The following is a 15,261-nucleotide window of genomic DNA, read 5'->3' as shown; positions in this document are numbered from 1 at the left end:
CATGATGATGCATGGACTTTGATTTTTGGACATATTCAAAGTTAATAAAAAATATTTTTTTACAACTGTGAAGTAGTAGGTTTAGGAATGTAACTCAAGATTTTATGTTATACAGCTTTCAAGTTTGAATGACAATTTCTCTCAGACCTACATCGTCTTACATGGTACAGAAACTGAGCAATTAGCATGTTTTGATTCAAAGATGAAATACTAGTTTTTTTAAGAAATCCATTTTCAAGTATACATAGTGAAATTTCACCAATAATTTTAAAATTCAGATAGACAATCCTAATATTGCCCATACATCTCTTTTTTTTCATGGACTTTAGGAAATACTCTGACAGTTACAATGCTGATGTAGGAAAATTATCCTCTCCGACACATTAGTCAGTCACAATTAAAAAAAGGCTTACACATTTTTGGCAATACATCAGAGTTTTGAGCCCACAAAACTTACAATTTCAGCTGTTACGATCTTGGAAAAAATTGTTATATTTGCTAAAGGAAGTGAATCTTTAAAAATATGAAGAAGATTATCTGTAGAAAGCACTTGTCTATATTAATGTATAGAGCTAAATTTTGTTTCCTTTTGTAGCAACTAGTTTTCATTTCTTGTGTCTTTGTATGATTAAAAGGAGACAAAAAAATATCCTATTTAAGAATTTTATGCAGGGGAATCCATAGTGGAATCAATCTTTTAATCTGCTGCATCTATATGCATAGATCTGAAAAGCTCAGCATGACTAAATAGCTCATGCATGAACTATAGTACATCTTATGAAAATCACTGCCTTTTCTGATTCATTAATAATTAATCTGTTCATTTTGGGAAATACAGTCTTTCTTGTGTGAGAAGGAACAAAATTAGGTGGTGGACTGTGATCAACTTGTCCTGTCCAACTCACAGTCCGTATCAAATCAAAGTCACTGAGTAAATAAAAATATCTCAGTGGTAGATATAGAATTATCATCATTTTTGCCCATGTACTTCATGCACTCAGACCACTCTAACTCTAAAGACTGTACCATTATTTAGCTCCTTGCAAGGTATTACACATACATAGGTATATATATATTTACACACATATACAAATGTACATATACCCATGTGCCCAGGCATGCAATGTATATATAATATACAGTCATAGATAAAATTCTATCACATAAACTAAAGTTATTCTGGAAATACACTTTAAAAAATTCTACCTCATTTCAATGGAAAAAATTTAGGTATGATATCTGTTCACAGACAAGAATGTGTCTCATTTGGGGCACAGGTTTTATTCTCCTTTGTACTAACAGTTGAAGGCAGCAACATTGGATGAAACAGATGGGCTGAGTCTGTTAATACATGGCTCCATGGCTGGTGTCACAGCTCAGATGTTGGGGGGGTTTCACAATGGAATGGCCTAAGCACCAGGCATGCTGGCATCATGGGACTCCCCTTCCTCAGAGATGGAGAGTCTTTGCTCAGGAACAGTGGATCTCATTGCCAGAGCTTCAACCAAGATGTGATGGGGAAGGGGCACAATATCAGGCTTGTCCGTGGCTAGGCAATTAGCCTCATTTCACCATGTTTTGCTAATTCTCTCTTATCCCCTACAATTTTTGATTATTTTATATTTTCAGCCAAATATGATAGAGGTTCTTTTAAAGATAGTTAATTTCCTTCAAGTTTATGAAAATGTTCAGGTAGGAGAAAGAAATTGTTAAGTATGCCAGACAGAAAAAAATGGCAGCATGATCTCAACTTACTGGATACTGCAGATCTATACCAGGCACATATGTTATAAATGGTCCAACCACATAAAAAATGGTCAGTGAGACTTGTACTTTATGGGACTCCCAAGGTGCAAGACTTTAGGAAATTTGATTTCACTAATTCTCATGTTCCAAGTTGTGTGGCAGTTAAAATCATAAGCTAAAAATAAAATGAATGCAGCTTATATTTAATGCTTCTATTTCACTGGAATCTAAAGTTAATGTAGACCTGAAAAGCAGTTTCATTTCTCTGGATCTGGTAGCCCACCATAAAGCAAAGGGTGCTAAGGTGGCAGAACACATGTGAAAAGAAACCCAGAACTATTTTCTTAATAAACAAATGAATGATGCACCTAAGAAATAATAAATAGGCATAAAATGCAACTTGTAGTCTTCATTCTCTTGCACAAAATTTTCAGTCCATCAGGTCTTTCACCTTACATTTTTATGAAAAAAGGGGGTGATTTTTTCCACACTTTTAACTAGCAGTCACGATTTATACGTATACAAACAATCTAGTTTTCTTTAAGGAGATTACTCTGTATTTGATGAACTTTAAGTTTCAGAAAAAGGCATTTCACTCCGCCATATTTCACAGGATATACATTTTCTTGAATATGCAGATGTTAGTCTGAACTGGGTAGTTTATATATAAACCTTGGGGAGATTAATTTTATTGAATTAGATTTCAAAATTTATGTAAGCCTCCATGAGGCAATGTTTCCTCTTACTGCGTTAGAAGAAGTCAGTGAGAGGGAGTTTCCATGACAAGAAAAATGAACAAACTTGATAAGAGACCACAGAGAGAACTCTGTGGAAGTATTTCTGTGGGTTCACTCACAACAGGACACTTCTGAGAAATTGATGCTTTTAGTGGAATTGCAAAGTACACAATGCAGTCCAACACACAAGAATTTCACTGGTAAAATGCAAGGAGCAAAGAATAATAGAGGTTATGTTTGCTGACTGTGGTGATTTTTCCCATTGTTTTTCAGCTATAATGAAAGTGTATGAAGATTTTTTTCTTTACAAAGAGGGAATATATCGACACTCCCAGACAGCAGGATCTAAATGGAAAACTCATTCAGTCAAACTCCTTGGGTGAGTAAAGCACATTCTTTTGCCATTTTTCTTTGCCAGCTGTGAGTGTAATACAATGTATTACAATGTAAAACAAAAAACTCAATGACCAGTTTGTAACCCAAAGATTTGACTGTCACAGATGGAATGCTGATAGCTCCCAACATAAGACTGATGTTTCATTTTTGCCTTGTCTACAAATTTTAGAGTATTGAAAAGAGGTGTAGGCCCATCATCTCTTAATCTACTCTTATATTTGTTCAAAAACTTCACATGTAATGTTTATAGAGTAAACCATTGATCCCCATATAAATATGGTTAAAACCCACATATACACACATATTAAAAAAATTATATATGTGCATATATACACACTATATAAAAATACTTCTTTGGGTATTCACAAATATTCCAAGTACATATCAAGTTGTGAACAAAGTTGATATAATTTTCTTCAAATATGCCACGAAACAGAATGCAAATAGAAACATGAAAGTTGACAGTGACCTCCCACTTAAATGGCATAGCTTACTGGTGCAGCAGTATAGGCTCTCTGTGCCCTGAGTAGAAACCAACTGCTGCTGAGATGCTGCTGATTTTATTTGGAAACCTGCCTCAGAAGCATATATGAAGTACACTAGTGGATTTCCTCTCAAATATAGACCAGGTCCACTATGTTAAGAAGACAAGTATCTAATAATACATATGCTTGAATTACTGAACACACCACAAAGCTTTATTCTTTGTCATGGAGGGAATATACAAGGATGAATTTTTATTAAATCAGTGAGTGAATACACAGAAAAATGACTGTAGAATCTCAATTTTTTTTTGTGGTCTAGAATATCACATAAGTAATGATTCAATGTGTGCTAGGAAAATTACTGAGAGTATTTTCAACAAATATTTCAAGAACATAAAATTGCAAAATAAGGTTAATTTTGTGCTTGTGATCTTGGTGAAGACGTCTTCATGAAGGGCATGGGAATGTCCTTCATGGTTGTGGAGACTGCTGGCTATGGATTACGAGAGTGTGCTTGGTAGTGGCATAGAAGCAAAGAGAAGCAGCAGGCTTATGCCAGATTATCTTTGATACTGCTGCAAAAAGTATTGACCCAGGCAAATAAAGGAAAAACTCCCGATCATATGATTGTAGAGAATATTGTGCAGCAATGAAAAAGAGAAACTTTAGTGTAGAAAAGAGAATTTAGTGTAGAAAAATGGAGCACTAAATTAAGAAAATATGTTTATGGAGGACAGATGGTAAGCGTTGTTTTTTGTACGTGTATTTAAGGTAACAGCCATGAGACACCAACAACATTAGGCAGTAAAATGTGCAGTGCAATTTGAATACTTTAGCTCTGGAATGAGCTGCTGTGAGGCTGTGAATTCAGGTGTTGGGAGGGCTGTGAAGTATGCTTGGTGCAAGCATAGGGTGATGACAACTCTTCCCTAAGACAAACTGCTCCACATTTGTGCAGAATAACCTACCCAGATGAGTGATTATGCAAGAATAGCACCAGGGGACAAAGTGATGGCTGAGGAGGGAGAGAGGAGGAGATAACTAAAGTGCCAACCATATGCACCAACCATATGAAGTTCAACAAGGAGAAGTGCCAGATTCTGCACCTGAGGTAGGGCAACCCTGGATGTAGAGACAGATTGGGAAATGACATGATGGAAAGCAGTGCCACAGAAAAGGACCTGGGGAAGCTGGCTGATTGAAAGTTGAATAGTTTCCTGACAGACAGGAAGGCCAACCATGGGGGTTATCAGGCCCAGCATTGCCAGCCAGGCAAGGGAGGGGATTGTCCCTCTCTGCTCTGAACTGGGGCAGCCTCACTTCAGGTGCTGGGGGCAGTTCTGGGCACTGCAATATAAGAAAGTTATTAAACTATTAGAGGGCAACAAAGATGGTGAAGGGCCTTGAGGAGAAGATGTATGAGGAGCAGCTGAGGGCACTCGGTCTGTTCGGGCTGGAGGAGACTGAGGGGAGAGATCACTGCAGTTACAGCTTCTTGTGAGGGGAGGAGGAGGGGCAGATGCTGATCTCTTCTCTGGGGTGAACAGTGTCAGAATCCAAGGGAATGGCCTGAAGTTGTGCCAGGGGAGGTTTATGTTGGATATTAAAAAGAGATTCTTCACCCAGAGTGTGGTTGGGCACTGGAACAGCTCCCCAGGGCAGTGGTCACAGCACCAGCCTGACAGAGTTTGAGAAGCATTTGGACAATGCTCTCAGGCACATGGTGTGACTCTTGGGGTGTCCTTTGTGAGGCCAGGAGTTGGACTCAATGATCCTTGTGGGTCCCTGGCTAGTCAGCATATTCTATGAGTCTGTATTTCTGTGCTGAAGTGGATGCTGATTTAAATGGGAACTGACAGGCTGTGCAAAGAAAAGACAGCAACCCTTAGGCAAGGGACCACTATGAGCAAAATCTGAGCTCCTTGACTAAGACAGAGGATTGTGTTGAATGGTCACTAGTAAACACTGAGAAGAAGGAAAGACAAGTGTTCTGATGTACTGAAAATGAACTTAAGTGAAGGAAAAAGAAGAAAACTGAAGATGATATTATATAAGAAACCTCAGACTTGTTCAGAGTTTAATATGGGCAGAATGCATTTTCTTACTAATTCATTTACTTAATTTTAATATTCCTGAAGTATCCAATGGATCCAACAGTATAAAGATTTACCAATCCTGGAATTGTCTAAGGCACAATGTTGAAACGTTGTGGCCTCCAAGGTTGTGCCATATAAAATGCTTGCAGAGCTGTTTAACTGTAAAAATTGAATTAGGTCTTGACAAGATGGAGGCTGTTGGAGCCTTAAGCTAGGTGCTTCTAGGAATGATAAATCCAGCCGTGAAATGTGATTCTGCATCATGAACTCTAAACCACTTTGTTGTATAGATTTTAATGTCTTCAGGATTAAGCTATCACTTTTCAATATAATTAGTTTCAATGAATTTGAATGCAAAATATGTGTTGTGGGTGTAAGTTCTTTGTCACTCATATATAGCTTGGAAGCGAAGGAAAATTTAGACTCCTTGACCTCAATAAAAAACTCATGAGAATCTCATCATAGTTGTACTTCAGATAAAAATACTGATGAATATTTGCATTTTGCTTAGCTGAGATGGCTCCTGGGGAGACAAAAAGGAGCAGACACATGCTGATAGATAGGATAAAATATGCAGTTTTTTGTGGGTTGAGGTTTATTGTAGGCTTATTTTTATTTATAATCCCTTCCATAAAAGACATTCAATACTTGTAAAAGGCAGCCGTAATAATGACTGACCCTATTAAGCTGATATTTGTAATATTTCAGAAACATTTTTGAAAATGCCTTAAATTGCCCGTGAATTGTGCAACATATGAGGTAATGGAGTGATAAAATCAAACACATTTTGGTGACGCTTGCAAGAGCTATTTGTACAAAACCAGAAATGCACATACAAACTGCTCAATTGATCATTGGACCAGAAGGATTTTAAGTGTTTAGACTGACTTCCCTTGTTCTGCACCGTGAAATTGCAAGTTATTTTCTATCGTTCAAAGGCTTATTTATAAAATCAGCTGTGACAAGACTGGGAGTCAATCTCCAGTGAGGTCCTGTGTGACCTCAGGCTCAGGGAGAGAATATGAGAAGATGGAATAGCATGGAAGGAGGAGAGGAAAGTGTGGAACAGCCAGGTGAGGGCTGTTGTGGGTAGCAGAGTGTTTGGGTTTGGTCACAGTCTCTCTAGTGAAATAGGGCTTTCAGTAATCTGAATGCAGGATGGGCTGACCCACTGATACTTAGAGAGAGGAGGCTCTCTCAGGCAGTTCCTGTGTCTATTTCAGACACAGGGAGATAAGCAGAAAAAGTGAATAATGGAGACTGGGATACATAACAGCTAAGTTTTGATGTAATAAAGTTAAATTCCTATGCCCCTGCATGTTTTCTTTGTCTTTTATAGATATTCATCTGCTCTAGCTTAAATATCTAAAGGTGAGCTTAATTGCTTTGTTGGATCTGATTTCTCCTTGTAGACTGTAATAGAATTTGTGAGATAACGTCATGCTTAAATAGATAAAATGAAAAATTCTAGACTAGATTATAGAAATCCCACATGCAATGGCATCTTAGAGTTGCTTAAAACCAAAATGACTGATGTGTAATATTCACAGTAAGACAGTATTTTCAGAGTCTTGCATGTGTGTGTGTATGTACATACATGTATTCATGGATCCATAGATCCACAATCGCAGCTCTTAATGACACCAGAATGAAAATCAATTAAAGAGGCACAATGAAACTGCAAATGCCAAGAGGCAGTAAAGAGGAAAAACTATTAGTTTGTTAATTTTCATTTTTTTTCCACTCTCCTATTTTAAGAAGATTGATGGCTGAAAAATTATATACAAAACTGTAATTTTTATCTCAAGGTCTCTTAATAAAACAAGACTAAATTCACATCAAAGATGAACTCGGTGGTAGATTTCTTTCAGACCTGCACATGTAATCTAGGATTTCTGATCAAACCTGTCATATTTGTTCTGTACCAGATTCTCTGCAATTTTTTTTTTTGTTGCTGTTCGGTTGTTTGGGTTTTTAAAATTTTAAAACTTCTTTCTAGTCTTCTGACTTTCTTAGTTCCCTCTAGGAGAAGAAATATAATGTCTAGAGGAAAATAAAACCTGGGGAAATTTGTTGGTATAAAATGCCATAGTCTGTTTGGTAAGGAAAGTAGAGTTCAGTCAAGGAAATACATTGGATGGAGAAGCTGTTCTAGTTCTGTATGAACTGTGGTTCTAGTTCATACAAATCTCTTTTCAAAGTTAGTGAAGTAAAGTACCCATCCTGAATATCTGCAGCTTGCTCAGACAAATCTCTCAGACTTTTATTTCTGAATCACTTTAGTGTCAGTGCCAAGCTACAATACATGATCCATACCTCACTAAAAAGCTGCAGCTGCTGAAGCCATGACACTGAAAAATCCAGGAAGGTCTCAGAAGTCCATGCCTTTGGCTGCAATTAAATCTATGGACTATCACTTTAAGGCTTGGAGGAAACAAACAAATATTATTAAAATCCTTGATAATCTTTCATGAACAAGATAGATTTTCAACGCTTGGAAGGAGATCAGAATGGCAAAAGGCTTTAATAAGAGAACACTGAGATGTTCATTAGCTGGAAACATATTTCCTCTCTATATTAATTAGAAATTGACTGAAAGATTTAAATGGAATAATGCAGCAGATTAAATGGCTTGACCAACTACTAAACTGAAACTTCTATGCCCTGAAAAAACATTGGCTGAATGTTTAACACAAAAAGCCATATTAATGGAGATAAAATTGATATGTGAGGCAAAGAGCTTGTGGTTTAATGTTGAAGAGACAGCCAAACAGAACAACAACATTCTGAGATTTAATACATAATTAAATGATTCACCTATCCAAAGTCCAAAGTCCAAATTCTTGACTACTGCTAGTGATATCTGGAATTTTGGCTTTGGAGACTGTGTTTCTATATATTTTTATCTTAGTTGCCCTCACTTGATCTTACACTCAGAATAACTACAAACAAATAACATCTTAAACCACCAAAAGTCATAACCCAAACTGTTTTGTTCCTGAATAAAGAAACCTGGGCTTGAGTTCCCTTTTCCTTTCATGGGGAAAAAAACAATTACTTTTTCACTGTCAGATAATCAACATCAGGTATTATAGTTAAAAATTAAACAGTGACACTCAAATATTTTATAGCAAAGAGAAATACATGAGGAGATCATGGGGAAAATATACAGTGCCTGATGATACATGCAGTTAAATCCATAAGACTATCTCCTGTACAATTCACTACAGTAGATCTTTGGGATCTGTGGGATCTGTGGGATCTGTGGGAGTGATTTAACTCTTGGTTCACTGACTCAATTTGACTCACCTCCCGTGTTGAAAAGTCTATGCAAAACTACAATTTCAAATTCCAGCAACCATTTTCTAAGAAGCCTTCTCTTGTGGTGAACATAAATTAGTAACCCTAACCTTCTTATTTTTAATACAAGATTAAGAATTAAACTTTTGTCTAATTGAGTAGATAAAATTGCTAATTTTGAAGTGTACTGTAGTGTACTGTAGGCTGTTGTGATCCAGCACTAAGAATAGGACATGACCCACAAGACTTAAAACTTTTTTTCTCTGGTAGCATTATGATAGTTGTACAACCAAATCCAGGGAAGAAACTGAGATGAGAAGTTTTTTGACTGCATATATTTGTGTCCAGCAAGCAATTTAAATCCTTGGTTAATGCAAAGCATTGACTTCTACTAATAACAACCAATCTGCAGAAATTAGCTTAAGACCTAAAACCTGCCATTCCTCTTTATTTTTAAGGCTGTATTTGTTTTCTGTTCATGTCTTCAGTCTTAAGGAGACAGTTTGTATAGTATTATTTAGCACACTCTTGAGAAATCTTCACTGTATTTGCTCTTAAGAGCATTTTACCTACAAAAGTGAGTGTAAGCACACTTGAACCTAGTTTCTGTTATCTGCCAAAACACCTTTGTTTTGAAACAACTGCTGATAACCCTTTTTCTTGTAACCCATTTTTTAGTACTTTATTCAATGATTAATTATCAGCTTACTTTTTTTCTGATAGCTTTCTTTATGCTTTTCTAGTGAAGTCCACCTGCATTTTAGTGGTATAGTTTATTGAAAAACAAACTGGGAAATGTTCAAATAAAACCAATTTCCATTCTCTGTAACACTACTGAAACAGTCTCTGTATTGTAGTTTTTTATCTGTCAGGTAGAATTGTGTATTCAGGGCTTGCTCCTACAGAGTTAATATCAAGGAAAAGTTATTACTGAAAAGGACAGCGACGGTGCCTCTGCTATATAAAATTGGAGACAAAATTGTGAAAATAATTTTATATAAGACCACAAGAACTCATCTTTTTATCTGAAAGAGCAACAGAATTCTTTTCACAGAGTCACTTGGAGCAAGTTTCCTTGGGGTAAATGGAAACACATTGCTTTTTTTTTTTTTTTTTTTTTAAGGGGATTGAATGTGGTTTTGTGAAATTACTTTTTTTAAATTCAAGGTTATTTTTGATTGAAGGTCATGATTGTTTCTTTTGGAAAAGCTAAGTGGAGTATTTATCACAGAATATTTTTGCCAGAGAGAAGAAAACTCTCTATCCAAAGTAATTTTCAGTAACTGATAAACAGACCTCCTTAATAATTTCTTAAAATCTCTTCTTTTTCTCCTAAATAAAAATGGAAAGTCTGGATATGAAATAGTGTCATGATTTAAGCCCAGCTGGAAATTAAGCAGTCACTCTCTCAACTTCATCTCTCCTATTACACACCCTAGTGGAATGGGGGATAAAAATCTTGTAGATTGAGATAAGAATAATTTAATAATCAAAAATAATGTAAAATACAATAATAATGGCAAGTGATAATATGAAGGAAAAAAGAAGTGCTGTACAATGCCCTTGCTCACCACCTGCTGACCAACATCCTGAACCCAGATTGGACATATTTCTGGGTAACTTCCCCCATTTTATATACTGGGCATGAGTTCTATGGTGGATTACCTACTTGGTCACTTCCAGCTGCCTGTCTCTGCTAGTATCCCTCCTAGTTTATTTTGCATTCCTCTTCACTGTTAAAGCATGAGACAAAAAGACAAAAAGTCCTTAGCAAAACCCAAAAAATCAGTTATTATCAACACCACTCTCATTCCGAATTCAAATCACAGTACTGTAACAGCTACTGAGAAAAAAACCAAAACCCTCTATTCTAGTGGAAACAGGACATAAGGTTGAAAGGTTTTCTAAACAATACCAAAGGCAGGAACATTAGTGATCTAAAGCTTTGCAAAAATAACCCTGAGAAATTCCCCATCTATACAAGTCCAATAAGATCCAGCATCCCTTTCTTTTAAAATAGCATTCATTTGGAGTAAACATCAAGTTGGAATAATCAAAAAAGCAAACAAAAGAGTGTGATTAGATTATTTTGGTCATCTTGCAAAAAATACAATATTGTTCTCTAATGGATGTTGCTCAAGAATATGTAACTTTAAAGTTTGTCAATTCCGCTTGGAAACTAATTCCTCTGGGGGTTTAGTTATTTCATTAAACTCCTCCAGGATTATGCTGCTTTTTTTTTTTATTTATTTTTTTTTAAATTTTCGTTTTGAAGACTTTGAGGGACTTTGAGCACTTTCTCTGAGCTGCTACTCTGCAGGGTAGATGATCTAGAATGCTATCTAGGCTAAATTGGATGCAGCCATCGCTACCTCCACTGGAGGCTGAGGTTCAAGTAGGGGATGTGGAAGGGGAGCAGTGGGGGGACCACCAAAATGTACCAGGAGAGTTTGTGCTATCTTCTCTGTACCCACACATTATGGAGAATAAGACAACAAATATATCTGTCCTGAGCCGTCTCTCCTGAGGGCTGAACAAAGCCAGCTCCCTCAGCCTCTCCTCACCCACCATGTTCTCCAGACCCCAAACATCTCAGGGGACTCCTGCTGGTCTTGCTCCAGCCTGTTAATGCCTTTCCTGTGTGGGGAAGCTCAAGAATGGGCACTGGACACAAGATGGCTGTCCCAAAAAAAGGAAATCAGTCACTTCTCTTGACCTGCTGGCTGCACTCTATATTTTAATTTACTTTAGAGTATTTGATGAACACCCATAGGCATTTATTAATGAGAAAGCAGCACTTCTTTCAAACTGTAAATAAAATGCATATCTCAAGTGCCTATGTATCTATGATGACACAAACCCTGGGAAATTAAATTCATGGATACATCATAGTCAAGGATAAAAGAAAGGTTCCTTTTCTATCTTGGCTTATAAGTATTCTTTTATTTACAAACATTTCTAAGAATCAATGTATTCTTAGCAATGTATGAAACTAGAAGTTCACTCTTTTAGAAAATACCAAATGTTAGAAAAACATTTAATCACAGAAATGTGACCCTGTGGGAACTGGTCATCGTCATACTCAAGCAAGCAGAAGAAATTCTGTGTAGTACAAAATGCAGGAGTACATGAATATCAATTCAAGGCAATATTTCTCTGTCTTTAAGACTAATGTAAATATTGGACTTTCACATTACTGCTGATGTATCTTTTTAGTAAAATGGCCATGAGTAAATAAGTAAATCTATATCTGATATGAAATTCAAAACGTATAACTTTTCTTTTTTAAATTATGATAATGACAGATTGTATCTGAAATATTTGGCAAAGAAATGACAATTATTGATAATCCCTGAACATTCATGTGGTAACAAAATAAAAATGTATCATGAGGCCTCTTTAAAAAAAATAAATTGCATTCCAGGGTCATTATGGCAAACACTGTTTTTATGATTCATTCAATTTAATGATTAGTAGCTACAATTTGTGCTTGAACTACAATCCACATTTCATCTCTCTGCTAGTCACCAATCTGTCTTCCTTTCCTTTTTCCCTTTGGCTGAAAGTGCAGGTGTTCCATGTAAATGATGGTTCACTATTAACCAAGGAGAGTTATGTCACTGTTACTGTTCAAACAAAAGGATGACAGAAAAATCCCAATTTTCCCATTCACAGTGTGGAATTTCTCACCATATTTTTGCTGGTTGCCTTTGAAAATGACTGGAGCACTCCAAATACAGCTCAAACAGGTGGTGTTGATGGGATATACACCAGTAAACACCCTGTCAATGGCATTTGATATATCCTAGGATTAACTTCACACTGGGGAAAACCATCTAAAAGCTCACATCTTTGGTTTTCTGTTTATTGGTGCCCTTTCATAGGCACCCAAGCATCATGAACTGTGAATAGTAACTAGACAAGCATTCATTGTATAAATTGAAAACAAGACAGAGCTCTTTAAGGTCCAGCAGAAAAACCACGTGTACTTAGGAAAAACCATCTGTACAAGGTGTGCAGTGCAACTCTTGGTCACTGAAATATATCCAGGTGATTGGGTTGGAACTTCTGCCCTTTGTATAAAGTGAGACCTAAAAATCAGAGTACTAGGCAGTTCAGCTACATCTATATCCCTATAAAAATCCTATCGCTTGGCAGGTGGGGATGTAAACTGGGGAAAATTTCTTGTATGATTTCATGGATATTTTCATAAAAGTTAGCATGCCCTCAAAGATGACAAAATATCAAACTTCCCCCCCTGCCCCATGCAAAAAAAACAGATTAGGCTGTCAGCAGTTCAGTTTGATCTGAGAAAAGCTAGGAATACTTTCAGTCCCAACTCACCAGCTATTTCTGTAAAGGTGCTGGATGATACTTTTAACAAAAATCTTTCTAGGGATCTTCAGCTGAGTTGAAGAAATATGCTCACAATAGTTTCAATATTCTTACACAGTTCAGTTCAGCAAGCAAGCTCTCCAGAAGAGAGATTCTGTCAATGAAAACAGGTTTTTGCAATGAAAAATTAAAACTAGACTTGTGTTAACTTTTTGTGATAACTAATGGAAATTTGACTTGTGCTTAGCAAGTTAGGAGGTAATCTCACTTGAATCATCAGAGTTTGTTACTCAGGCTTTGTTCTGACACTGATAATTATGACAATTAATGTTTTTATCTTCTGACTGCTTTTATCTTCTGACTGTTTTTTTCAACAAAGTACCATTATTTTCTAAAAGGTGGGGAGCATTACCTGACAAAAATGGACAAAAACAGAAGTTTTGGGTAAGTGAATACTTAGGACGGTGTTTTGAAGTAGAAGAAAAAAGATCTCAACAACAGAGATCATCTAAAATCTACTTCTTTACTTTCATTCACTCTCTCTGCATCTGTTTTTTTCCTTCACCCTTAAGTGTCCTGCGTAATTCTATTCTCTCTCTGCCAACTTTTATCATGCTGACCCTCAAACCATTGCATCACCTACCTCAATTTCAAAGCCTGTTTCATCCCACCTATACCTGTATTTTTTCCTACACTGCCTTTTCTGTTTCAAATCTTATTCAATTTTTCAAATGTTATTAAAAATTTCTATGAAGAGTCAGTTTTTTTGATGCCTGGAAATGCAAGTCAGTAAAATTAATCAATAGTAATTGTTAAAATATTTGGAAAAGACAAATTTTCTCTTTAAACAGTGTTGGAAATTCTTATCCAGCCACCAAAACCAAAACCAATCAAACTAAGAACATTTCCTTTAAGCCATTTAGAGTAAATCAAATTTTATCATTTGGATTATGACTAACAGCTCATCCCATTGTTCCTGCATTCATCTGAAGGTACTTTGGTGTTTACACAGCTGATGGCAGGGCTTATGGTGGGTAGCTTCACTGCTATCAAAGGCAAAACCTACTGAGATTACAGAGACTTCATCAGAAAATAAGTTGCTTAATATGTCAATACCTACCTGAATAAAACTTCATTCTTTAAAATTGAGCTTTCTTTTATGTATATCTTTGGTGTGTCTTTAACAGGTTAGTTGGAATTCTGACCATTGTTTCAATAACTGTTTTCAGCAGTAAAGAGTTGAATATTCATTTAATGATTTCTGCTTCAATGTATCAAACTATCTTGTAGAAATACTATTCCATTTTTACTATACCTGATTTTGGAACTGAAATTATGATCAAACCAAAAAAGGAACAAATTATTAGAAAACAGAAAAAGATACATGCTAATTCTCAGTGTATCCAATCTGAGCGACTGTTCCTTAAAAAGGAAACTAACACAAAAGATGAATTTTGCATTTAACACCTTGCATTTTTAATTAATATTTTAAAATAATAATAATAATAATAATAATAATAATAATAGTAATAACAATAATAATCTGTTTTGTTTACTTTTAGATTGCTGCAAATTCCTGGGGAAAATCCTGGGGAGAAAATGGTTATTTTAGGATTCTTCGTGGACAAAATGAGTGTGATATTGAGAAGCTGATTTTAGCTACTTCAGGACAACCATAGTTTATCTGTACCATACTCTGCTTGATGTATCTATTCTTCCCATTGTTGTATATTGAGTCTTTATGGGGAAAAAATGATGTCTTCTCTCTAAGTTACCTTTCTGTTAGCCCTCATGAGGTCTTCCTGACTTGAACACACTGCAGACATCATAGCACTCTTGGATCTCACCTGGTACAAAAAACCCTTTAGACTAAAAGCATGTTATATCCAGGACTACTGAAAACCTTGATTGTCACAGAGCAGGGAGCTCCCTCCTCATTGAACAATGCCTGAAAAAAATGGAGTTACAGTGTTAGCATTAATCTCTTTGCAATATATACTCTGACCAGAAATTATTTCAGAAATATTGTGTGCTCTTCCAAACAAAATTGGCTCAGACAGCTCATGGTCCTACTGGATAATAAAATCCAAAGAAATGGAAGTAGTTCTGATCCTGTAGTTGAAGGATTATTTCCTATACACCTTTGCTTAAAACTAAGTAGATAAG

At 36.1% G+C, this 15,261-nt stretch overlaps 1 protein-coding gene across 1 annotated transcript in view; it reads left to right on the top strand.

Moving 5' to 3' along the window:
- TINAG (tubulointerstitial nephritis antigen) overlaps positions 1 to 14,774 on the top strand; it is a 38,786-nt gene extending 24,012 nt beyond the window's left edge. The window contains exons 9-11 of the mRNA XM_041410693.1: positions 2,757 to 2,862; positions 13,494 to 13,539; positions 14,658 to 14,774. Of these exons, the coding sequence (XP_041266627.1) occupies positions 2,757 to 2,862; positions 13,494 to 13,539; positions 14,658 to 14,774 (269 nt within the window). The remainder of the gene's footprint in view (positions 1 to 2,756; positions 2,863 to 13,493; positions 13,540 to 14,657) is intronic.
- The last annotated feature ends 487 nt before the right edge of the window (positions 14,775 to 15,261 follow it).

The sequence above is a fragment of the Onychostruthus taczanowskii genome, unplaced genomic scaffold (assembly GCF_017590055.1).
Source record: "Onychostruthus taczanowskii isolate IOZ18803 unplaced genomic scaffold, ASM1759005v1 scaffold33, whole genome shotgun sequence".
Taxonomy (NCBI): domain Eukaryota; kingdom Metazoa; phylum Chordata; class Aves; order Passeriformes; family Passeridae; genus Onychostruthus; species Onychostruthus taczanowskii.
The sequence above is the reverse complement of the archived record's forward strand: the minus strand, read 5'-3'. Positions and strand labels throughout refer to the sequence as shown.